At 63.4% G+C, this 22,349-nt stretch overlaps 1 protein-coding gene across 6 annotated transcripts; it reads right to left on the bottom strand.

Moving 5' to 3' along the window:
* Positions 1 to 616: 616 nt before the first annotated feature.
* HCFC1 (host cell factor C1) lies at positions 617 to 21,955 on the bottom strand. Of its 6 annotated transcripts, none has more exons than XM_037511768.2 (26): positions 20,706 to 21,955; positions 16,108 to 16,256; positions 15,766 to 15,926; positions 15,059 to 15,267; positions 14,427 to 14,511; positions 13,832 to 13,938; positions 12,542 to 12,721; positions 12,065 to 12,424; positions 11,755 to 11,915; positions 11,003 to 11,200; positions 10,564 to 10,788; positions 10,381 to 10,485; positions 9,915 to 10,134; positions 9,552 to 9,694; positions 9,267 to 9,405; positions 8,902 to 9,122; positions 6,853 to 8,341; positions 6,520 to 6,683; positions 5,492 to 6,068; positions 4,797 to 5,120; positions 4,531 to 4,649; positions 4,303 to 4,440; positions 3,887 to 4,072; positions 3,001 to 3,301; positions 2,650 to 2,713; positions 617 to 2,366 (listed from the first exon to the last, which is right to left on the bottom strand). In XM_037511768.2, the coding sequence occupies exons 1-26, from the start codon at positions 20,896 to 20,898 to the stop codon at positions 2,327 to 2,329; spliced, it is 6,258 nt and encodes a 2,085-aa protein (XP_037367665.1). In that variant the 5' UTR covers positions 20,899 to 21,955; the 3' UTR covers positions 617 to 2,326. The 6 variants fall into 6 exon arrangements, with proteins under 6 accessions (XP_037367665.1, XP_054551472.1, XP_054551473.1 ...); XM_054695497.1 differs by having other exon boundaries at positions 4,797 to 5,117; XM_054695498.1 differs by having other exon boundaries at positions 5,492 to 6,065.
* Positions 21,956 to 22,349: the final 394 nt, after the last annotated feature.

Here is a 22,349-nt window from a genome sequence, read left to right as displayed (position 1 = left end):
TCTGGCACCAGACTGATGGGAAAGGAAGGGTGGGCGACAGAGGTGTCGCAAAGAAGGAAGCGTGCTGCTCCCTTTGGGGCCCCATAGGCACCAAGGTTGTCACCCCAGCCTCTGTAGGCCTCGTGGCTGGTTTGCACTCAGCTCTAATTCAGTCCATCTAACCCACCCACCCACGTGGTACCCCACACCCGGCCCCCCACAGCAGGACCGCCAGTCCTGATTAGTGCAAGACGGACCCCGACGTTCCGTGCCTGCTGAGTGTGACACAGAACCACACCTGAGGGCAACACGGGATTTTCTCAGCCCAAGCTCGGGGGCAAGCTCAGCTCAGCTCTTCCCCAGCCCATTCCAGGAGGCCGCCACTGGTGATCAGCCTTTGCCCCAGTCCCCTGTCCTCCAGCTGGGAGGCGGCAGGTCCCTGGACAGATCAGCGGCACCCTGCCCAGAGAGCCCCGGGCCCCAGGCGTGGCGGCATCGTCCCCGATGCCCGGTCCTTTGGAGGCGATCGGGAAGCAGAATCTGCTGTCATGGGGCCTTGCGAGCAAGAGGTTCCCCTGGGGCTTGGTGAGCCTGGGAAGGGGGAGGCCATCTCCCACAGGAGAGCTGGACACAGCGAGAGACAACAGCCATTTCAAAAAAAGTCTTTTTAATTGTTCAAAATAGCACAAAACGACATCGCACTGTGGTCACCGAGTCACGGGTTACTCTACAATAGATGACGGGCTACTGCTCAGAGTCAAGGGCGCTCGGAGGGGGCGGCAACGACGGGACCAGGCGAGTGGGCTCCGGGGCGACTAAACGTGACAGTTTCCACAGCGAAATATACTATAATACAACACACCGGAGGACACGGGCTGCTGCAGGGGCCTTGGAGGCCGGGAGGCCCCCGCCACAGCCGCGCCTCCAGGGCAGATGGAGTCTGCAAGGACACGCAGTGGCCATCCTCCCCGGGACCTGCCTGCGAGCCTTGCTCGGCGCCTGAAGCGGGGCGGGGGCAAAAGTGGTCTCATTTGTCACGCCAGGCAGAGTCCCCTAGGCAGGCCTCAGTCCGCTACAGCGTCAACTGGGAGAGCCGGTGGCGCACTTCCACCCCAGCCTCTGTGGGGTGCCACCCCCCCTTTCCTTCCAGCTCTGCCTAGAGGGTGACTGTGTGGAGGGGGCCAAGGAGGGGGCCTGGGGCGGAGAGCGCCTCGAGCAGACCTCCCCTCTGGGCTGTCCCTCCGAAGCCCCTCTGGCGCGGCATGGAGCTGCTCACCCACGGCTGTGAGGTCCGACTGCCCGCCCCTCCTGCATGCCCGTGCAGAGGGGCAGGGCCTGGGACCTAGGGCCCGGCAGGAGCCAGCAAGAGGCGACCGGGCTGGGCCGCCAACGGTAGGCCCAAGGGGAGACTCCACACCTCTTCTGCCCTAGTTGCCACCAGCTTTTCCTCCAGAAAGATCCCTGCCAAGGCTTAGCCAAGGAGAAAAAGTAAAAAAAAAAAAAAAAAGGGAAAAAAAAAAGATACAAGTTCTGTACACAGCTAACAACAAAGGGACAAACCCCACACACTAAGGCTAAAATTACAATAAAAATGTTAACTCCATCCATTTCAACTTAAAAAAATACAACAAATGCAGCAGTTGGTGGTGTGGCCCCTGGCCTGGACCCCGGGGAGGCCGAAGCCAGGCTCGGCGGGAGCCCCGTCGTCGGGAGTCAGGAGGGTCAGAGAACACTGCTCAGGCCACCCTGGGGGGCCTTCTCCTCCCTTTCTTTTTCTTCTCATTTTTTGAAATGGGAAAGAGGAGGGAGAGAAGGGGGAGGTGGGAGTACGAAGGCCTCTGAGAAAAGGGGGGACGCGAGGACAGAGCAGGGGTAGGTAGGGGCCAGCTGGAAATGCCAAGGGCACAAAGTAAAACAGAACCAGAAGCCCCCCCAAAGCCTCTCTGAGAGAGACAGGGGAGAAGACTGCTGGGGGGGGGGCTTTCCTGGCTCCCGGGCCACCACCTTGAAGAACAGCGAAGGGCTACGGCGTCTGCAGTCTCCTGCCCCCCGAGTCCAGGTGCTTTCTCTCCCAGGCCTCCCAGCGCGCGGCTGGCATGGCGGCAGCGCTGGGCCAGGAGAGGGAAGGCGAGCGGGCTCGCTGCTCTTCCCAGCCAGCCTCCACCGCCCCCAGCAGGGGGAGAATGTGCTTTCTTTAGGTTACTGAAGACAGCGAGAGAGGGAGAACGATGAGTGGCGGCCAGTGGCGGGCGAGGGGAGAGTGAGTGCCGGGGGTGGGAGGGCGGCCCGGGGGCACGGTCCTGAAGCGGAAGGGGGCTGGAGAATCCAGGTGCCGGGCAGCCGCCTCTCACTGGCCGTCTGCCTTTGATTTCTTTGGAGCGGATTTCCTTGGAAGATGGGAGGAAAGGGGCCGGGGTCAGGAGGGCATGGATGGCACTGAGGGGACCCGGCGGCCCCGCACCTTTTAAGTCCCCCCGGGAACACGCGAGAAGTGGTGCTCGCCCTCCGCCACGAGAAAACGGGATTTTGTGACCAGCGCAGTGACCGTGTTGACTAGACCAGGGCAGTGAGAGCATCAAGGCAGTTTGCCATGTCAAGGTCCTTACTGCGCCTGTGCGTGGTGCGGCCCACCCCCACCCCAGGAGGTCCCTCAGAGGGCTTCCCGCTTACATTTCCGGAGAGGACATGGGTCGCTTGCTGGCAGGTTTGGTGCCAGAGCTATCTTTACTGGTTTCTGCAGAGAGAGGGGGAGAGGTGAGTGGACAGCAAGCTGCGGCCCCGCCCCCACCAGTCCCCGCCCCGCCCCACCCATGCTCAGGGCCACCCTAGACAAAATTGAGGTACTCTCTTGCTGCCACTCCTCCCCAACCCCACCAGCAGCCTGGCATCTGGAGCCACACCAGACAGGGTGTCCTGGGGCTCGGGGGTGGAGGGGGGAGAAGAAAAGAAGAGCCATCCGCACCCCACTCCTGCAAGCTCCGCCACACAGCCGGCCCTAGAAGCCCAAGCAACCAGGCCTACCTTGCAACCACCTCACTTGGGTGGCAGGGCCGTAGCCTTTCTCGTTGCGTGCAGCGATGCGGAAGATGATGGCGGGCTTGGTGGTGTAGTCGATGTGGGCATTGGACAGGTTGGAGGACTGCACCAGGCAGGAGGGGCTGGGCCCGCAGTACACACGCATGAAGGCCAGCTGTGCCGGGGTGGAGCTCTTGGGCTCCCCGCTGGCCTGCGAGCTCTGGATGGCCAGGTACACTGAGTACTCGATGATCTTGCCAGAGGTCACGGAGGGTGGCTCCCAGGTGAGGTGAGCGCCATCTGGGCTCTAGAACCAGGGGCGAGGTCACGCCATGCCACGTCCCCTGGGCACAGCTGACCTTGTCCCACCCTGTCTGTCCTGGGAATGAGGTGCACTGAGGGCCTCGCAGCTTCTAGAGCTGACCCTGCTTCCCCATTCACTGTTTCCCATTAGCGGGTTCACAGTTCCTAACAGGACACCCCGCCTGGAACGCAGCCCAACGTAATGAGCAAGGACTCAAAAACAAGCGGAGCTGATAGGTCCCTCAGCGCCTTAGGATGTGTTAGGGATGAGGTAAAGAACACATTCGTTCGGCGTGCCACGCACACTGGACATCAGTTGCCAGCTTACAGAGGAGGAGAGCAAGACCAGGGGACAGGATGGAACTCGCCCTTGTCACAATTGGTGACAGCCAGGCCCGGAAGTCAGGGTTCCTGCTGCTGCCCATCAGGGAGCCACTGTTCACCAAGAGGGAGTCGCTCTGCCCCAGGCCTGGCCGGCGCTGCCCTCACACCGGGGCCCGCCACCCAGCACAGAAGGGAGCTCCGGGTAGGTGGACTTGTTGGAGCCTGCTCGCTTTAGTGGACAGGGCTGCCACCTGGCAAGACTCACTTTGCTGATTTTAATGGCACAAGGGGCCCCTGGGAAACCGGGCAGACACGTCTTAAAAGCAGAGATCTCGCTGAAGGGTCCCCGGCCGCAGGCATTGACCCCGGCCACACGGAACTTGTAGGCTGTGCCTGGCTGCAGCTCCTGCTTCTTTAGCTGGTTGTAGTCTGGGACGGCGCCAGAGTCATCCTACGAAGGGGGGCGGGGCAGAGCGCGCACAACATGAAGCCCTTGGTCCCAAACAGCGCCCACCTCCCTGGGACGCCGCGGGCTTGCATGTGCTTGGTGGACTGACATTGGGCTCCTCTGCTGCTTCATGGGGTGCAGGAAATGGCGGTGCAGGAGTGCAGGTGCCTGGTCCTGCCTTACAGCTGTCCCCACCCCCACCCCCGAGGGCAGCAGCTCCCTAGGACACTCACGTCGGCGGGGACGGCATCATCTGGCGGCATGAAATAGTGCGTCACCATCACATTGGTGCCCTTGATGACCCCCACGTCAAACCACTGGTTCTCTTTCTTCATGGGGGCTTTGCTGGGTGGGGGCGGGAGGTCCGGCTTCTGGAAGACAGAAAGGGGAGGAGTGACCAGGCCGCTGCCACTACAGCCCAGAGGCAGTGCCTGCCCCCTACCACATCGCACGCAACTCACCACCCCCAGGGATTCGATGCCATTGGCCACTTCCGTCAGGGTAGCTGCAGCCTGCAGCTTGGCAGGGCTGGCTACCACCACTGGCTGGGGCGCCACAAATGTGTTGGATGGAGCCAGGCCTGGGAAGAAAGGAGGTGTCAGAAGGAAATGCATCAGAAACCTGATTTCTGTGGAATGGAGCCTCCCTCACACCAGGCCACAGTCCTGAGCTCCTTGCCAAAGGCCCAGAGGCCCAAGTTACCGAGAGTAACTTGGGCCCCACTTACTCTCGGTGGCTGTGGAGGGCAGCAGGGCCACGGTGCTGGGGACAGCCCCGGCCAGCTCATTGAGGCAGTTGCTCTCGATGGCCGGGTCATTGAGGCTGTCGGCAGGGGCCAGGGCCTCGGTGGGGAGGTGGTGGTGCTGCTGCTGGGCCTGCGCCTCCTGTAGCTGTTGCTGCTGCTGCACCAGGGCAGCCAGCTCCTGTTGCGTCAGCACGATAGGGATGGTGGTGGCCTGGCCCTCCTGGCCCTCTGCTGACAGGTGCCCCAGCTCTGCCTGCGTCACAGCTGCCGCCGCCTCAGACGTGTCCATGGGCTCCCCAGTGCCTGCTCCATGGTGGAGAAAGACACTACTCAAGAGGAATGCCTAACAGAAGCCGACCCTGCCTACACCTGGCCCCTCTCCCAGAGGCCTGGTTGTCTGAATGTTCCGGACAGTCCCCAGGGAAGGAGGCCTTATCACCTTATCTCATCTTCCCTGACCTGAGAGGACAGTGGAGCCAGGATATTCGGCCTGCTTCCTGGGAGCCCAGCCCTACGTGCCCGCTCTGCCCCCCATACTGCACTCACTGCCCATCACCACAGCATCCCAGCGAGAACTAGCAGCCAGAGACTAGAGAAGTCCTCACTCCTTCCCACTCTGGGCTCCAGTTGGCCTCCGCCGGAGAGAGTGGGCCGTGTCACACTCCCCCAACACCTACCCATGACAGCCTGCTGTGCGGCCTGGAGCACCGCCTGGATGGCCAGGGCCTGGGCTTCCTCGGTGGCTGCAGCCTGGGCAGCCGCTTCAGCAGCCGCAGTCACTGCCAGCTCCTCAGGGGTGAGCCCTGTTACCATGAGGGTGGTGGTACCCGCCTGGGCCTCTGCCATCAGCTCCTGGGGAAGTGACAGTTGCTCCACTTCAGACTGTGTGGGCGGGGGAGGCTGGACCACTACGGTGGCCACCACCGCTGAGCTGGCAGGCTCCTGGCCTGCAGATGGGTCCCCTGTACTGCTTAGATCCACGGCGGCCTGGAGTTCAGGGGTCTGGGAAGCTGACAGGACCTCGGCGGACTCCCCCATCAGGGGTGTGGAGGCAGGCTGCAGGAGTTGCCTCGGGGGCAGCTGCTGGCGGGGCCCTGGCGAGGCCTGGAGCTCCTCAGGGGGCTGCAGGATGTCAACAGCAGAGAAGGGCATGTCAGAAGTTTCTGTGTTGGCTATGGTCACTGTTATCGTGGCCGGGATGGGGACTTCGGTGGTCAGAGCCCCTGGGGTAGTCTCAGTCATTGACGAGATCTTCTAGAAAGGGAGAGAAGCTCCCGTCAGAGAGGAGAAGAAGGCTAGAACCAGGGCGCCTTCACCTTTCCCTGTGGGCCTGGGTTTTCATCCTCAATGGGCAGGCACAACCCCATGAAATGGGGAGGGGTAGTAGCTACTGAACAGCAGGGGTGCAAGAGGAGAGACCCTGAGACCTGTGAATCTAGCCAAGGGGTGCTCGCAGGTTATGGTGAAACAACAGGCCTCGGGAAACAGCTACAGACAACAAAGCCCCCAGGGGAGACACAGGGCCTGGGAGGGGACTCTGTCTCCATGCCCTATCACACACTCAGGCTGTCCTTTTATAGCCTGGAGAGGGGACCAGCAGAGGCAGCGGCCTGGGACGAGAGTGACACCTAGTGTCCAGCCCCGAAACAGCACGGGCCGAAGAGCAGCAAGGGACAAAGCCAAGGGGCCCTCCCAGGGCTCTCACCGGCACAGAAGGGCCTGGGACAGGTGTAGACTGTGTCACAGTGGTCACAGCCCTTGTCAGCGTGGAGGACACGGTGGTTGTGATGGCACTGGAGTTGGTGACGTTCACACTGTCACCCTGGGTGCTCTCCACCTCTCCCTGATCGCTGGCGGCCGGTGGGGGGTCTGTGGGGGCAAGCAGCGGTGGGTGAACAGGCAACCTACCAGCAGGAGCCCTGAGACCCGCGAGACTGGCTATCCACCATGGCAGTCATCTGAAGGACCCCCCCCGGGGGGGGGGGCTGCGTATCCTGGCTCTGGGAGACCCGGAGGCCAGCCCGGCGTCTTCCCTCACCTTGGTTTGAGCTCATGTTGGAGGTGACGGTGGTGGCCGTGTGCGTGGTGCCCGTCTCGTGCGTCTCACAGGGCGGGTTGGAACAGACCCGCTGTGTCGGGAAAGGGGCCAGCAATGAAGTGCTGGCCTGTGGGGCAACATTGGGTGACGCTGCCCCCTCCACGGCGGCCTCCAGGGTCCTGTGGGAGGCAGCACTGTCGGGGAGCAGGGCACCCATGCTGACCGACATGGTGGTGCCAGTAGAAGTGGTCTGATGCGTCTCGCAGGGGCGGCTGGCAGGCGGCTGCTGCCCGCCCTCAGACTGGCCTGCCGCGCCCCCGCTGGAGGTGGCTGTGGTGGGCGTGTGGGTGGTGCCCGTCTCGTGGGTCTCACAGGGCGGGTTAGAGCAGACCCGCTGGACGCTGCCCGCATTCGAGGTAGTGGCCGTGTTGGTGGTGCCTGTCTCATGGGTCTCGCACGGCGGGTTGGAGCAGACTTGGGTCATGGTGGCCGCAGGGCACAGCAGCGCCTCCAAGGTGGCCACAGTCACAGTGGTGCAGGGCGAGCTCTCGTAGGCAGACGAGGGCTCCCCGGCACCCATGACGGAGCGTGCTGTGGTGGGGGTGTTGGTCATGTGGGTGTGATGTGCCTCCGCGGGGCGCCCCACACATCCCGGCTGATTCAGGCTTGCCACAGGGCTGCCCGTGCCACCGGGGTCACCAGGCCGGCCTTGGATGCTTGCTGGGGCTGGCTCACCCAGCGTGGGGCCGGGCCCGAGGAGTGGGCTGGCCGAGCATGGGGCCCCAGTCGCCATCACAGTCATGGTGGTGCTGGTGGCACTGGTCTGGCGGGTTTGGCACGAGGGCTTGACAGCAACACCCGGGGCGGCTCTCATGGCCTCAGCAGCCGCGCCGACCCGGACCATGACAGGGGTGGCACTGGCCACACAGGTGGCATGCCGGCTGTCTCGCTGCTGTCCTGCACCGATGCTGGACATGGCGGTGGTAGCCGTGCTGGTGGTGCCCGTCTCGTGGGTCTCGCACGGTGGGTTGGAGCAGCCGTGCGGCCCCGCCATGTTGCAGGTGGCCGTGGTGGCTGTGCTGGTGGTACCTGTCTCGTGGGTCTCGCATGGTGGGTTGGAGCATACGCGCACCATGCTGCCGTTCGGCTGCCCCACCGTTGAGGATACCAGAGAGGCCGCGGCCTCCTGTCTGTCACAGACGAACTGCACTTGAGCGGGCTGTGGATGCCCGCCGAGGTTGGCCACAACGGTGGTGGTAGCTGTGTTGGTGGTGCCCGTCTCGTGGGTCTCGCACGGTGGGTTGGAGCAGACCAGTGTCACTGTGCCTGGCTGCACATCACCCTGGCCTGAGTCGGCGATGGTGACCGTGGCTGTGGGCTGCTCTGTGGTGGGCGAGGCCAGAATGGACACCGGGAGGTCATGCACAGGCTGGGCCTCGACTCCACTGGGGGCCGTGATCAGTGTCACCTGGGTAGGCTGGGAGACAGGCTGCGGAGTGAGAGCGGGCAGGGGTTAGCGCGTTACCTCTCACCCACCTGTCCCTCCCACTGTCCGGCGGCATCACACACACAGGGTGAGACCACCGACTCGCTCCTCAAAGCCACAGCCCTGGCAAATCCAGGAGCCGCTAGCCCACTTGGGGACTAGGGGAGAGGCGGCATGGCAGCGGGGTTTGACGTGGGTCAGCCAGGGAACCCCAGGCCATGCCAAGGCCGTCTAGAGATGCTCCCCACTTCCAGGCGCTCTGCTTTGGATGCGTGGAGAGCAGCAGAACGCCGCGTGCTCGTGGACGTGAGCAGCTGTGTCCTCTGTAACGTGGTGAGACAGAGGCTTGCTTTCCAAGACCAGCCCCAGCCGAGCTATGCTGCCTCAGCATGACAGCGCGGCGCCGAGCGGGGAATCGGGGAGTTAAGAACAGAGCCAGGTGCCACACGAGCTACAAGGTCACAAGGAAACAGACTCGGCGACCTGCGGCAGCAGCACAAGCCCGGCAGTTCGGCGGGGAGACCCGCCCCTCCGTGTCTTCAGGGCCCCCACCTGCCCCCTACCTGCATGGTGATGGTGGGGGTGGTGAGTGCCCCAGCTGCTGTCAGCGTGGTCTGTGCGGCCGACACGGTGATAGCCGTGGGATTGATCACTTGGCTCGAGAGGGTGGCGATGGTGCCCAGGGTGGTGATGGGCGTAGCCAGGGAGGCGCTGGTGCTGTGGCCCCCGGCTCCAGCGAGGCTGGTGGACACGGTGCCCGTCACCGTGCCTAGGGTTGTGACGCCTAAGGCAGGAGGCAGGCCAGGATGAACCTCACTGCCAGTGCTCCTCTCCCACGGGGTGGGGGTATAGAGACTGAAGGATCTGGAGAGTGCCCACACCTTCCCCCAGCGAGGAAACACCAGTGCCCTGCCCACGGGCTACACACCTGTGGTGCCCTTCACAACCAGGGTCGTGACGGCTGGCTTGACGGCTGAGACGGTGACAGGGGTAACCAGGCGGACTCCCCCCATGGGCATGGTGCGGAGGATAGTGCCTGGCTGGCCAGGGGCGCCCTTTAGCACCACCTGGAATAGCAGAGCAAAGCGTACCCCACGTCACTGCAGGCTGGCTGGCTGCTGCGCTGCCCCCTCCGAATCCCCTCAGAACATGTGTAGCCCACTGGGGTTCTAGAGAGGACACCAGGGTGAGGAGGGGGCCGGGTCCACCTCACCTGGGTCACTCCTTGCTGCCCGTGACCAGTGGCAATTTTGGGGACGGCAGTGATGATTTTGGCGGGTGCACCCGTTCCCGAAGTCATAACCTTGGTGGTGATAATGGTGATGGGCGACTTGATGCCAGGACTGCTGGTCACACCTGGATGAGAGAGAAGGGCAGCTTTGTTGCAGGCCATGGTAGGGTGGCACCTGGGGGCCCTGAACTGTGCTAGCTCCCAGGGCCTGTCTCCCTCCGGCCTCCTTTCACGTAGTTTCTTGTCCTACCCTGAGGCTAACAAGGAGCAAGCTCATCAGAGCCACGGCCCGCTGCTCCCGCGCCACCAGGATGGCAGGAGGCGAGGAGGGGATAGGGGCGCTACCTGTGGCTCCCGCCTGTGTGATGATAGCAGACATGGGTATGGTCTTGATGATGGTGGTCGTGCCAGGCTTGGTGGTGCTGGGGGACACGCTGCTAATACCCAGGATGGTGGGCTTCGTCCCGGCCCCACTGGCCTGTGTGGTTGTGATGATGGTGGTGGGCTTGCCATCTGCTGACGTCACCAGCTTCAGGATGGTCCCAGCGGGCAGGGGCCCTTTGGTCTGCGAGAGGAAGAGAGGAGAGAAGGTGAAATGGCGCCGCTGCCAGGAATTCAGCTCTGGGCTGGCCCCTCCCACCCGTAGTCCAAGAAGCACAAGAAATGCTCTGAAGACAAGTAACGGGGTGCTGTAGCAGTGGGACTTTCTGTGCTGTCTGCACACGTGGGAGCTTCTCAAGGCGGGGTGCAAGTCTCCCCAGGCCCACAGCCCATTCACGCTGGCCGTGCCGAAGCTGGGCACCGAGCTCACCTGGATGATCTGAGTGACAGGGCCTGTGGACGCCTGGCCTGTGACGGCCGAGGTCTGAACTGGTTTGGTCTGGACCACCGACATCACTTTGCCCAGATTAGAAATCTAAAAACGAAAGAAGCAGTGAGTGACTCGGAAGCCAATAGCAGCCATGGCAGGCACCAGGTGGCCCCTTTCACTCACCAGAGCGCTGCCTCCTGGGACAGAGATGGGGCTCTTCACCAGGGTGATGGTCTTGGTGACGCCCCCCACCACGGTAGTCACGACCTGCGCTTGCTGGGCCACCGTCACGGTCCCGGACTTGTGCACGGTGATGATGGGGCGAGTAGACGTATTGGCGGCGGAGGAGACGGAGGTCCCCACCTGCGCCGCTGCGGTCTTCAGCATGCGAGTGGCTGGGTTACTCACCTGGGGGGGGCAGAGATCGGTCACAGGCCGGGCAGGGAGGAGCCACCACGGGGCTCATAGTTCCTGCCTGGCTGTCCCTCTCCCCAGCCCTGGACCTCAGAGCAGTCGTGGACCAGTGATGTCAGCCCGAAGAGTGAGCACTGTCCAACCCCAGTGCCCGGAAGCCCCTAGTGCGGAGGCTGCCAGCCCAGAATGAGGCCTGGAGGAAGCTCACCATCACTGGCGAGGAGGCCACCTTCACTGTGGCCGGGAGGGTGGTGGTGCCAGGTGTCACGGCCACAGTTTTGACGATGGTGGTTCCCGCTGGGACACTCAGCACTGTGGGCGCTGAAGAAGGAGGGATCTTCTGGGTGGCTGCAGCTGCGGCCGCCAGGGCAGCCATCCCACTCATCTGCGGGCTGCTGCCAATCACCTGCGAGGGCACCAGGCACATGAGCCCACAGGTACACTGGGATCCAGGCTGCCTCCTTCTCTGCTTGGGGGAGGTCCCTAGAACCCACAAGGAGGCACCACTCTGCCCCGGGGAGCCCCGTCTTGCTCAGCGTTCCTCACGGCAGCACCTCTCAGCTTCCATGCTGCTCGGCACTGCTCTCCCGGCACAAACTTGGACTCTCACCGCACCGGGGCACAGCAACCCATGAAGGGAGTTTGCCAGCAACTAAGGATCTTTTCTAAGGGCCTCGAGGCCAGATCCAGTTCTCTGCTGGTGGGTCTGGGGGCACCCCCAGCTGGCTACATTCTCCCCTCCAGCCTCAGGCCAAGAGAGGTCACACTGAAAACGTCCTTGAGCCAGATGAGAGAAAGCCTCTGTAAGCCTTACTAGCTGGGTAAGGACAGACCAACTGACCGGTGCTTTCTGTGTGCCAGGACCCAGGGTGGCCATGCTAGAGCTGGGTGGGATCCGACCCGGTCAGGGCGCCATCACCAGGAAGACCACCCCCATCCAGTCCGGCGATAGCACCTCACCGTCCCCTGGGCGCTCTGTGTTGGCACGACCATTCGCACGCCGGCAGGAAGGGAGGTCACGGTGACAGGGGCTTTCCCTGCCTGGCTGGCAGGTCGCATGGTGACCAAGGGGGTTCCCGTTGTAGCCTGTGGTCCGGTCACTTTGAGAACAGCAGGGACACCTGGTGAGAGAAGGGCCACACATGAGCACCTGTCCCTGCCGCTGTCAAGCATGAGTCCGCATGGCACTCAGCCGGAAGCAGCCCTGCTCAGGCCCACCATATCCCAGGGCGCCAGCCCTTGGCCTGGAGCACCTGGCCCCCCTGCTCACCTTGAGTCCTGGCTGCGGTAGGCACAGAAATCGAGCTGCCAGGCACTGTCGGCAAGACCTGGATGGTGGTGGTGGTGGGGGGTGCAGCAGCAGCCTGGGGCAGGAGCGTGATGCCTACCTGGGTCAGCGGCTGCACAGCAGGTGCGGCTGCTGCCGGGGCAGGGCTCTTGGGAGGGTTGGCAGGCACGGACGGGACCGGATTGGGTGTGGGGGAGGTGGCAGTGGCAGCCGTGGCAGGAATGTCATATTTCTGGAGCTGCAGAAGGTAACTGTCGGCTGTCGCCACCGCCCCCCAGCTCACCTCCAGGGAGTTGGTGTTGGCGCGCACCAGCTGTACCCGGGCCGGGGGCGGCGGCTTTTCTGTAAGAGAGCACACAGCTGGAGCCGCCCGCTTCAAGGGAGGGGTGGCAGAGGCTGCACCCTCGAGCTCAGCCAGACTGCGGGGAGCCTACGCTCCCTTCCTTCAGTCGGCCTCACCTGTTTCCAGGTACCAGAGATCCTTGCAGCAGACCTGGTTGTTCCAGGCCTTTCGGTAGCCATCACGTCCACTCCAGATGTACAGGCGCGTATTGATGGCCACGGCGCAGTGGCCAGCTCGGGCCCGAGGAATGTTGTCCTCCAGGGTGTCCATCAGAATGGTCTCCCAGGCCATGGTATCTGGGGAGGGCAGGAAGCAGAGGTCAGTGACAGGGCAACAGCGCCCCCAACCCCCAGGGCCCTTGGGTCGTTTGCTGCCAGGGTAAGGAATTAAAACCAGAAGGCACCAGAGGTCACCGAATTGGAAACAAGCCAGTCAACAACTGCGTACGGTTACGAGACCGCACGAGAGGAGCTCGTCAGCCAGAAACCGTAAACTGGGAAACCGTTTGAAACATACAGTCAAAGGCTTAACTTCTCGGGTGTCAAGTCACACGTCAACCTAGAGAGAGAGACGGGCAAGCAGAGAGGGCGCAAGGGACGAGAAGGAGCTGAAGGGCAAGTACGTACCCTCACTCAACAGAAGGGCAACACAAACCCAAGTCTCACGGAGCCTGGCAGTTTGATCTCTGTGCCCACAGCGGGGGCTCCAGAGGAGCCAGGGCAGGGGCTGGCCCACGGGAGGCACAATCACCTGGTGGGCTTGGCGAAGAGCCGCCGGCCCGAGGGCTGCCGGGCCAGCACCACCAGGGGGACGTAGGCCGGTACAGCCTCGGTGCCGGGCACCCCTTCGTCAGCCACCTCCCTTAAGGCCGTGCCCCACACGCTTGCACACAGGTGAGAACGGTGCAAGGACGCTCGCAGAGCGGCGTCTGTGAAAGTCCCGCTGCTGCCGCAGCGACTCAAAAGAACGAGGCCGCTGAGCATGCGGGGGTGACGGCAGTCGTGGACAGAGGGGAAGAGGGGCCGCGCGGCGCCGCTGCGGAGAGCAGGCTGCCGTGGGGCTCGTGGCGAAGAAACCACAGGAACACTCAGGCACAGAAAAGCCCCTGTGGGAGGAGACACCGCCAACATGGCGGCCTCTGAGGAGACCTGGAGCAGGAGGGAGGCTGGGCAGCGCGGGTGCTTTCGTCCTTCTGCGGGCGAGCCGTGTGCTGGAGGAGCCTAGTGACAACATTCAGAGGGGAGCGCCCTGCGAGCGCTCTGCCCAGTGGCTACTTCTCGTGGAGTCTAGAGGCCCAGCCTCAGAAGCAGCTTCGCTCCCTGCACACCCCACACAGCTCTCAGGGCCAAGGAGGGCCAGCCTCCTGAAGCCCTCCGCAGGCCACTCCAAGCCCGAGGCGGCCATACCCAGGTTGAGACAAGCCAGTGTGTTGGTACACTTCCACTCCTTCTCATGTGTGGCCACTTTGACGTCATCCATGACGAGAGGCACCCAGCCACCAAAGACGTACATTCTGGGACGAGGGAGGGAAGAGTAGGAGAGGATTGTAGAGAAGGTGCCGAGCTAGAGACCATTTCTTCCATTCAGAAAGTGCTAAACACACTTGGTCTTCTAGCTGTCCCCAGGAGAGTCCCCAGGACACATGAAGCTTGTCACGTGGCCCTCTCCGCTTGGTGGCTCAGCCCTCACAAGAACTGTGTCACCTCTACAATGAGAAGCCATTTAGCTCATCTGAAGCTCGCCTTAACCCCATCGCTCTGTGTTCACTTTGGGACCTTGGTTTTGACAAAAACACCCAGCTGCTTATACAGATGATCTAGAACAATCCATACCCTCAACCCCGAGTGTGCCTCCTTGCGGTCCCCCAGGGTCATGGAAAGAAGGGAATGCTGGATGCAGGCCCAGACTCAGAGGCGCCCGCAGGCCTCAGGGATAGTTGGAGCAACATTGGCCAAGAGTCCTTGGGGGCGGAGCGGGTGAAAACAGGGTGCGGGCACTCACTTGTTTCCTATGGTCGTGGCCGAGTGGAGGCTTCGAGGAAGGGGCGCCACGCCGCTGAGGCTGGGCTTATTCCATGTCAGGGTCTCTGCAGAACAACGGAGAAGAGTAACCCCCTGGTCAGACACGCGCCCCACAGTCCCTGGCCCCCGCCCCCGCCAAATTTGGGCACCTGTTGAGCCGTGCACACCATCCGGGCATGAGTCTCTCCAACAGAACGTGGCTCACACTAATCTGTTCCTTTAGACCACCTGCTCTGAGCTACAGGATCAGACCTACATCTTGCCCCTGCCAGCCTTCTTCGGGTCACGGCCCCTCATTTCTTTCAGCCAGTCTGGCTACTGCCCCCCGAGGTCTTTCAGGCTCTCGGACAGACAGGCCAGAACGCTGTGCTCCCAGCATGCTGACCGCTGCCACCTGACTAGACGAGTCCACTCCAAGACTGGCCTTCGTCCTCCCGTGTTCTCCCACCAATTAACTGACTCAGTCAGCTGAGCCTGGCTCTATCTTAAAAGCCAGGCCACCAGCTCAGGACAGATGTCAACAGCCCCCAAGAGGGGGCTTCTCAGCCAATGCTGGTTGCGCAGCTGACTACTCGGCCCCGAGGCGACGGGAGCACTGCAGCCACGTCTCACCGATATCCAGGGTCCAGAGGTCCCCCAGCCGGCAGCCGCTCATCCCTCCATAGATCACCAGCTTGGACTTCTTGTTGTCCTTCTCGGTGTACACCACGGCCGTGTGAGACTCCCGGGGCGGGGGCAGGACCCCGTATGTGATGGGGATGTCCCAGGCCACCACCCCAGAGCCTGGTCGCAACTCCAGGATGTATAAGTCGTTCAGGTACCTGGCGGAGAAGGGCGGGTCACTGCGAGCCGGGACCCCACAGAGGTCTCGGCGGGTTCTGTGAGACAAGAGCGGGCTCCCCCAGGGACAAAGGAGGCACGCTAAGTCCCTCCTTTACCCTCGCATTCCTGAGAAGGGGCTGCTAGAAGTTGGGGGGCGGCAGGATGGGGCATGCTGGGCTGCTGGCATTGTAAGAGGGCGCCCAGGAGGGAAGGGTGAGGCCAGCTCAGGAGGGGCTCCAGAAAGGCCCTGGGAAAATGCCCGTCACGAGACCTGCCGGCCGCAGAGCCAGAAGCCAAGCGCTGGCTCTGAACGTGCCCGACAAGCAGGGAGCAGCCCCAGGCCCAGTGTCTTGCTCCCTCCTGGCTCGGCCTCCTCAGGGCAGACCTGGGAAGTTCATCAGAGGGCACCTAGCACCTTTCCCAAAGGGCATGGGTGAGCGTGGACTTAGAGCAGCCCCATTCTCATGGGATTCCAGAGAGAAGGGGACAGGGCTCACCTCGGAATGTTGTTCTTGGGGTCTTCACTATCGTTGGCTAGACCCCCAAACAGGTAGCATTTGTTGCCCACGAGGGAGAAGCTGTGCCCGAGTCGAGGACACGGCGGGGGCCCGTTTTTGGGCGTCTTCGCTTTGAGCCGCTTCCACTCCCACCGGCTGGCCTGCGCACCCAAGCGGCAGGGGTTAAAGGGCGCTGAGCGGCAGCCTGGGCAGCGGCAGGAGGGGCTGCGTGCGGCCTGCCTGGGCCCACCCGCGCCCTCCAGCGTGGCTCCCTGCCTCGAGCCCACCCCCCCGCCTGCCCTCGCTCCCGGAGGGGGGGCCGGGGCGGCGGGAGCAGCGCACCTGCAGCTCGTAGAGGTCGTTGCTGTACTTCCCGTACTCCACCATGCCGCCGAACACCAGCAGGCGCGTGCCGTCGCACACGAAGCCATAGGCCGCGCAGCCAGGGGGGATGTCCCCTCTCACGGCTGGGATGAACCACTGGTTGGTGGCTGGGGGCAAAAGGAAGTGGAAGTCAGAACTCCCCAGGGGCTCCCTGAACCTGCCTCCCGCGCCTCTTACTCCTGGACGCACTGGTACCCACAGCCGGGTCTGAGAAAGGAGGGGCCCAGACAGCGCCTCTGCTAAGCGCCCCCTGTCTTCCAACCCCCTCAGCCCCCCAGGCCACCTCAGAAGCAGCTTGTCTCGAGACTGTCTAAGGAAGCCGGAAGTCATCGATCAAGAGAATCCACCTGCTCTGGGCATGTGGCCACAGACTTCCTTCCCCTATTGCTGGGCGGGCTGTCGGAAAGGAACTTCTAACGCCCCAACACCCTCTCGATGCCCAGTGCACCTCCTCGCAGGGGGTCCACAGCTGCACTGGTGGGAGCCCCCCCCACACACCGGTGGCAGGTCGTGCCCTCCTGCCCTGCAGGGGCCACGGCAGGTGGCGAGGGAGGCAGTCCGACTGGTCACGGGCAAGAACAGTCTGCCCTGTCTCCTCGGAGATGGTCCAGGCCCCCACGCCCCACCCACAGGGCCAGGGCCTTCTCAGCAGCCAGGCGTGGAGGAGTGGCAGCCGCGAGAGCTTCCTTGGCAGCCTCACAGCTTCTGCCAGCCAGAAGTGCCTGAGTCCAGCACCTCCAGCTGGGGGAGGGGGTCGGGATTCCACCGTGGAAGTGGGTGAAGCACGAGCAGGCAGCCAGCCCCAGCGAGGCTCGACCCGCCTGTGCCCAGCCTGGCAGCCCCGGTCGAGTGGCCCACACCTGTCACGCGGGGCAAACTTCCTCCCCTCTTGTGAGGAGTCCCCTTAGTGCTGAGATAAGGGGCTGTCTCCTGAAAGACACACCCCAATCTCCCCGAACACCTCTCGGTGGGGCCACATGCAGACATGACTCCATGGCCCTACATCAGCTCCGGTCAAACGTGAGCGAGCAGAGGGCAGGATGAGGAGTCAGCAGGCAGGGACTCATGGGGAGGCAGAGAGGGTAGTCCCTGGGGAGGCTCTGGAAAGCCCCTGCTGCGCCCTTGGCCATGGATACCGCCTGGCAGGTCGCTCAAATCCTATACGGTGCCACCCCCAGGTCCAACCTGCACAGATCTGAGAGGTCCCTCGTCTAAAAGCATAAATGCTCCCTAGAGACAGCGGTTCACCCAAGGCACGAGTGCCCCCTACTCTCCAGCACCCAACTGCACAGGTTGGTGTGGAACAAACGTGGGTGCCCTGGGCACTTAGGCTGAGCTGCTGGCACTCCAGGATCGGCCCACAGCGGTGCTCTCTCCTGCCCTCTGCCCTCTTCCTAGTAGAGGTGCAACACAGTGCTGCCTGCCACAGACACGCATGCACACACGTGTGCACAGACACGCATGCGCGTGCTCAGACCTCAACTGGCGGCCTCATTCTCATTCCAAGAGCAAAAACAAATCAAGAAAAGCAGCCGCTTCCAAGCCGAGGTGGCTCTTCCTGCACAAACCAGGAAACTCTCCTGCCGTCCCTGGAAGGACCCCAGCCCCAGGCCCAAGGTGCTGACAGGGCCTTGCCAGCCTCCTGTGAGGGATGAGGACTTGGCTGCCCCCCCCCCCCGTGTTCTCCCTGGATCGCGCAGGGGGCCTGGCTTGGGCCCCGCTCTCAGCTGAGGCAAGTGCGAAAAAAGGAGGTGGCCTGCACAGAGGAACCCCCGAGGCACAACCAGCAAGCTGGACACCCCAGCTCCTGTGTTGTCAGCACCCCTCCCGCTGCCACCCCTGCCTGTGATTGCTGTGCTCCCGTGACTCCTCGCAGGTGCCGCCAAGAGACCCGTGGGGCCCTGCCTGTGGGGCAGAGGTGCGCTCTGGCACTCCAACACCAGGGTGGCAGGAGGGTGGCTGCAGCCCCCCGCCCCCAGGCCCTGTGAGCCATGAGCGCCCCCGGAGCAGCCCAGGAGTAGAAAGCCCTTCTCAGAAGAGGTGACATCAGAGCCCAGCCTTGAAGGGTGAACAGGACTTCCCGACAAACGAAACCAGCAGGGCCAATCAGGAAGTGACTGCGAGTGGCGGTGAGCCCGGCAAGGAGGCCCCAAATGGAGGACAGACGTGGGCCCAGCTCAGCCTGGTGACCAATTGGATACAGCGACAGAGGAAAAGGGAGGCGTTTCGAAGGTGGCGACCTGTGCTCAACTAGAGAACGCGGCAGGACAGCCCCTGCCACCGGGGAGGTTGCCCAACGCCCCCTGGCCGGGTGACCCGGGACCTGTCGCTTCTCCTCTCCGACCCCAATCTCCTCCGCTGTGAAATCCTGCAAGTCCCACTAGACAGCTTCCAGGCGTAACACCCGGGGGACAGCCAAGAGCCACTGGGGCCACGCAGTCCTGGACAAGCACCCCACGCTGTGGGCACCAGGGTCCTTCTGCTCAGGTCCTCTGGGGAACAAACCCCTTTCGCGACACTGAAATCCAATCCCGGAGGTCAAGCACAGTGGCTACCCTCAGACCTCCCAAGGCCAGTCAAGTGCCCCCAGCTGCTGTGGTGATGGGCACGGGAGAGGAAGGACACGCGTTCTCAGGCGCACCCCTTTCCCGTGGAGCCTTCCGATGCGGCTGGGTGCAAGATCAACCTCTCCCAAGGGCCGCGGCGGAGGATGACAGGCACCTAAGCCACCGCTGGTGGGAGAGGAAGACCCCACGCCTCGCAGCTCCAGGGTCTGAGAAGGGCAAGCAGACACTGGTGCTGGGGAGGGCGGCTCTCCTGGGATGTCACCTCAAGAATTGACAGGGGTTTCCAAATGGCTACCCTGGCGGGATCCAGGGCCACTAGAAGGCCAGCCACCGGGCGGGACCCAACTGGCCCTTGCAAGCGGGATGAGAGACACCAGAGCAGCCCATGCATCTTCGTCACCTAAAGGCTATGCAGAGGCCCGGGACGCTGGGCTTGGGAGCTGAGTGTAAGTAGGCCCCTGCCCTTCTTTCCAGAACCATCTCCCTTACGTGCCCCGGAGTCTGCTCCAGGCCTCTGGATGGCCAGGTGTGTCCGAGGAATGCTGGAGGTTCAGCTCAGGCGCAGCCTCTCTAGAGACAGCCCTGACCCTGGGTCTTCCTGGCACTGCAGCTGTCTGGGCTGGCACCGAGTGCCACTGGCCAGCCTGGCCTCATAGATGCAACAGGTGCTACGACCAGAACGCCAAGGGTCACCTGCCACTCACCAGCCCATGAAAGTCAACCTGGTGGCGTCAACAACCTCCAAGGAGCAGAGGGAACCACTGTTTGCCTTGGGGGAGAGGAGCACCAAGCCCTCACCACTCTAACCTGTTTCTCCTGGGCCTCACAGCTGGAAGATGCAGGCGCTGCAGACCTGCCAAGAAGGGGAGCTCCCAACAGACCACCTCACCATCTGACCTGGGGGCTCCCTAGCCACACCCTGGTGCTTCGGGCTCTCGCCCAGGATGGAAGGACCCAGACCCACTCTTCCCAGAGCCCGGCGGGCTCCTGAGGGCAGCGCCCGGATGGGCGGGGGTCTCGGTGTACCGAGCTGGGCGCCAGCAGGCAGAGAGAGCCTTCAGTGCAGTGGACTGGCCCACCCACCAGGCCTGGGCATTGGGGGAGGCAGGAAAACTGGCAGCCACGGTCACCTTCTCAACCTCACAGGGAGAGGGGAGTCAGGTCAGGGAGACCTAGGCCGCTGCAGAAGGCTGGGCTCCACCCCTACCGAGTCAGCGGGCCTCGAGTCAAGAAGACAGACCAGCCGAAGAGAAATACTGCAGAAGGAGATGGCAACAGGGAGGCATTGAAGCCGCCCGCGCCCGATCTGTGGGTGCCAAGGCGCCTGCACCTACCACAGCACCCACCCAGCTGGGGGTCAGGCCGCGCAGCTCTGCCAGTGCTTCTAAAGACAGAACTAATCTGCAATTTTGAAGTTGTCATGTCTCCCAAAGAGCCCCCAGCTGGGGGGGGCTGGAGCAGGCGCAGGCGCAAGAGCAAGGCGGCAAGGCGGGGACCGGCCTGCACCAAAGGGACCCAGCGTGCTGGTGCGCCCGCCAGACCCGGTAACGGCGTAAGTGTGAGGTCACCACCGATGGTGACACCTTCGCCTCCTCACCGCTCGGACTAGAGGGCTCCTCCCCAGAAATGAAAAGCACCCTCAAACACAGGAGAGTCAGGGGGTGTAAGAAGGGGGGGGGTGAGGCAAAACAGAGACGCTCGGAAGAGCACCCAGTCGCAGAGGGGTGGAGTGAGCCGGTCCGAGCACAGGGCGAGCGAGGGAAGAGAGGAGCGGGGAGAAGGCTGCAGGGGAGGGAAGAGAAGGGAGGTTAGGGAGGAGGTAGCGGAGCGGGGGAGGGAGGGATGGAGAGGGAAGAAGGGGAGGGAGGGCGAGGGAGGGAAGAAGGGGAGGGAGGGAGGGAGGAGGCTGAGAGAGGAGATGGATGGCGGGAGGGGAGAGGGAGATGGAGGGAGGGAAAGACCCGAGGGCCCCGCGGGCTTTGCACTCACCCGTGTTGTACACGTGCAGCTCGTCCACTATCCCCTCGTTGCCGCCGCCAAACACCACGATGAGCTCCTTGATGGCCACGGCGCGGTGGCCGTGGCGGGGTCGGGGCACTGGACCCGACCAGCCCACCACTCGCTTCCAGCGGGGCTGCAGCAGCACCGCTGGCGAGTTGGCGGGCGACACAGCCGAAGCCATAGTTCCGAGAAAGGGCGCGATGGGAAAATGTCACCAAGCGGGAAAGGAGCCCCCCAATTCCTCGCACACACACCCCCTTTCGTCTAAGGCAGCGCTCACGGAGAAGCGGTTCCTCACACAGCGGTGGACGGCTCCATGGAGGCCGCCATCTTAACTACCCTCCTTCCCTCTGGCTCTTCCCCTTCTTCTCGCTCACCGCGTGTCCTCAAAAGCCTCCCGAAACTGTCGAGCGCCGAGGTCTGAGAAGCTGTAGGCCGCCGGGTTCCGCCGCCCTGACTACTTGCCCGGGCGCCCCCGCTCACAAACTCGGGCGGGAGGCCCTGGGAGCCGCCATCTTGAGCCGCCTCTCTCTCCTCCCTTCCTCAGTCGAAGCCCTCCCCCGCCGGAAATGGCGGAGCCCCGGCCCGGTTCCCACACCCCCCAGTCCCCAGTACTGGCCGGCTTCCGGGGCGGGTGGAAAAGAGCCACCAGCGCCGCGGTTGTCCCAGCCCCGCCGGCGCTCAGACCACAATTGTGGGAGCCGCCATCTTGAGACCGTGCCGCTTCCCCGCCCAGCGCTTAGTGTAGCCGCCGTCCCCGGAACAGGCTCGACACTCGTAAGGGATAAAGGCGCGCCGGAGGCCACTGGACCGAGCTCAAACTCTCGGGGGCTGTTCGGGAGCTCGCGCCGTACGGCTCGTGAGGTCTCGAACCTCTTCCTTTAGTCCGCCTCTGCTGCTCAGGCTGCGCCTGCCGCCCTGGGAGCCGCCATCTTGAGACTAGCTCCCCCTTCCCCCCTATTCTCTTCCTCCTGAGTCAATTCTTCCGCTGCAAACCAGACGCAGAGCAGTGTCCGATCCTCGCTTCCCTCCTTATGACTCCTTCCCACAGGAGCCGCTCCAAAGAGCCAGAGTTAGGCCCCGAAGCGGCAACTGTACGGCAGGAGGAGCGGTAACGGCAGGGCGCTCATGCCTCCTCCCTGGGAGCCGCCATCTTGTGTGAAGAAGTAACAACTAAACATGGCGGCGGCGGCGGTCGGGCGAGGGGGAGGAGTCAGGAGACGTCACCGCGCCCCCCCTCCCGCCCTCGCACCGTTCCGCCTCTAGACCGAGGCCGTGTTCCCTCGCGACTAGGAACCCGGGCTGCCGCGCTCTGGGCTTGTCCTCAGGCCGCGGTCGGGTCAGGCGCAGGCGCGCCCAGCCCCGCGGCCCCCTAGCGCGCCTCCACGCCTCCGCCCTGGGAGCCGCCATCTTTCCACTTCCCCTCGCCCGGTCTTTCGCGGGCGTCAATAGCGACTTTCAGCACAAAACAAAGATGGCGGCTGCGGCATCTGGGGAATGCCCGGATGAGTTTGTCTAACAGGCGCTTGCCCCGCCCTTCTTGGAGCTGTTCCTCCCCCCCCCATCCCCGGGCCGCTAAAGGGAGGAGCCGAAGAGTTGGCTTTAACTGGCAGTGGGGACTGGGGCGTTTGC

The sequence above is a fragment of the Talpa occidentalis genome, unplaced genomic scaffold, assembly GCF_014898055.3.
Source record: "Talpa occidentalis isolate TD23 unplaced genomic scaffold, MPIMG_talOcc4v2.1 talOcc4.15, whole genome shotgun sequence".
NCBI classification, from domain to species: domain Eukaryota; kingdom Metazoa; phylum Chordata; class Mammalia; order Eulipotyphla; family Talpidae; genus Talpa; species Talpa occidentalis.
This window is presented reverse-complemented; position numbering and strand designations above follow the sequence as displayed.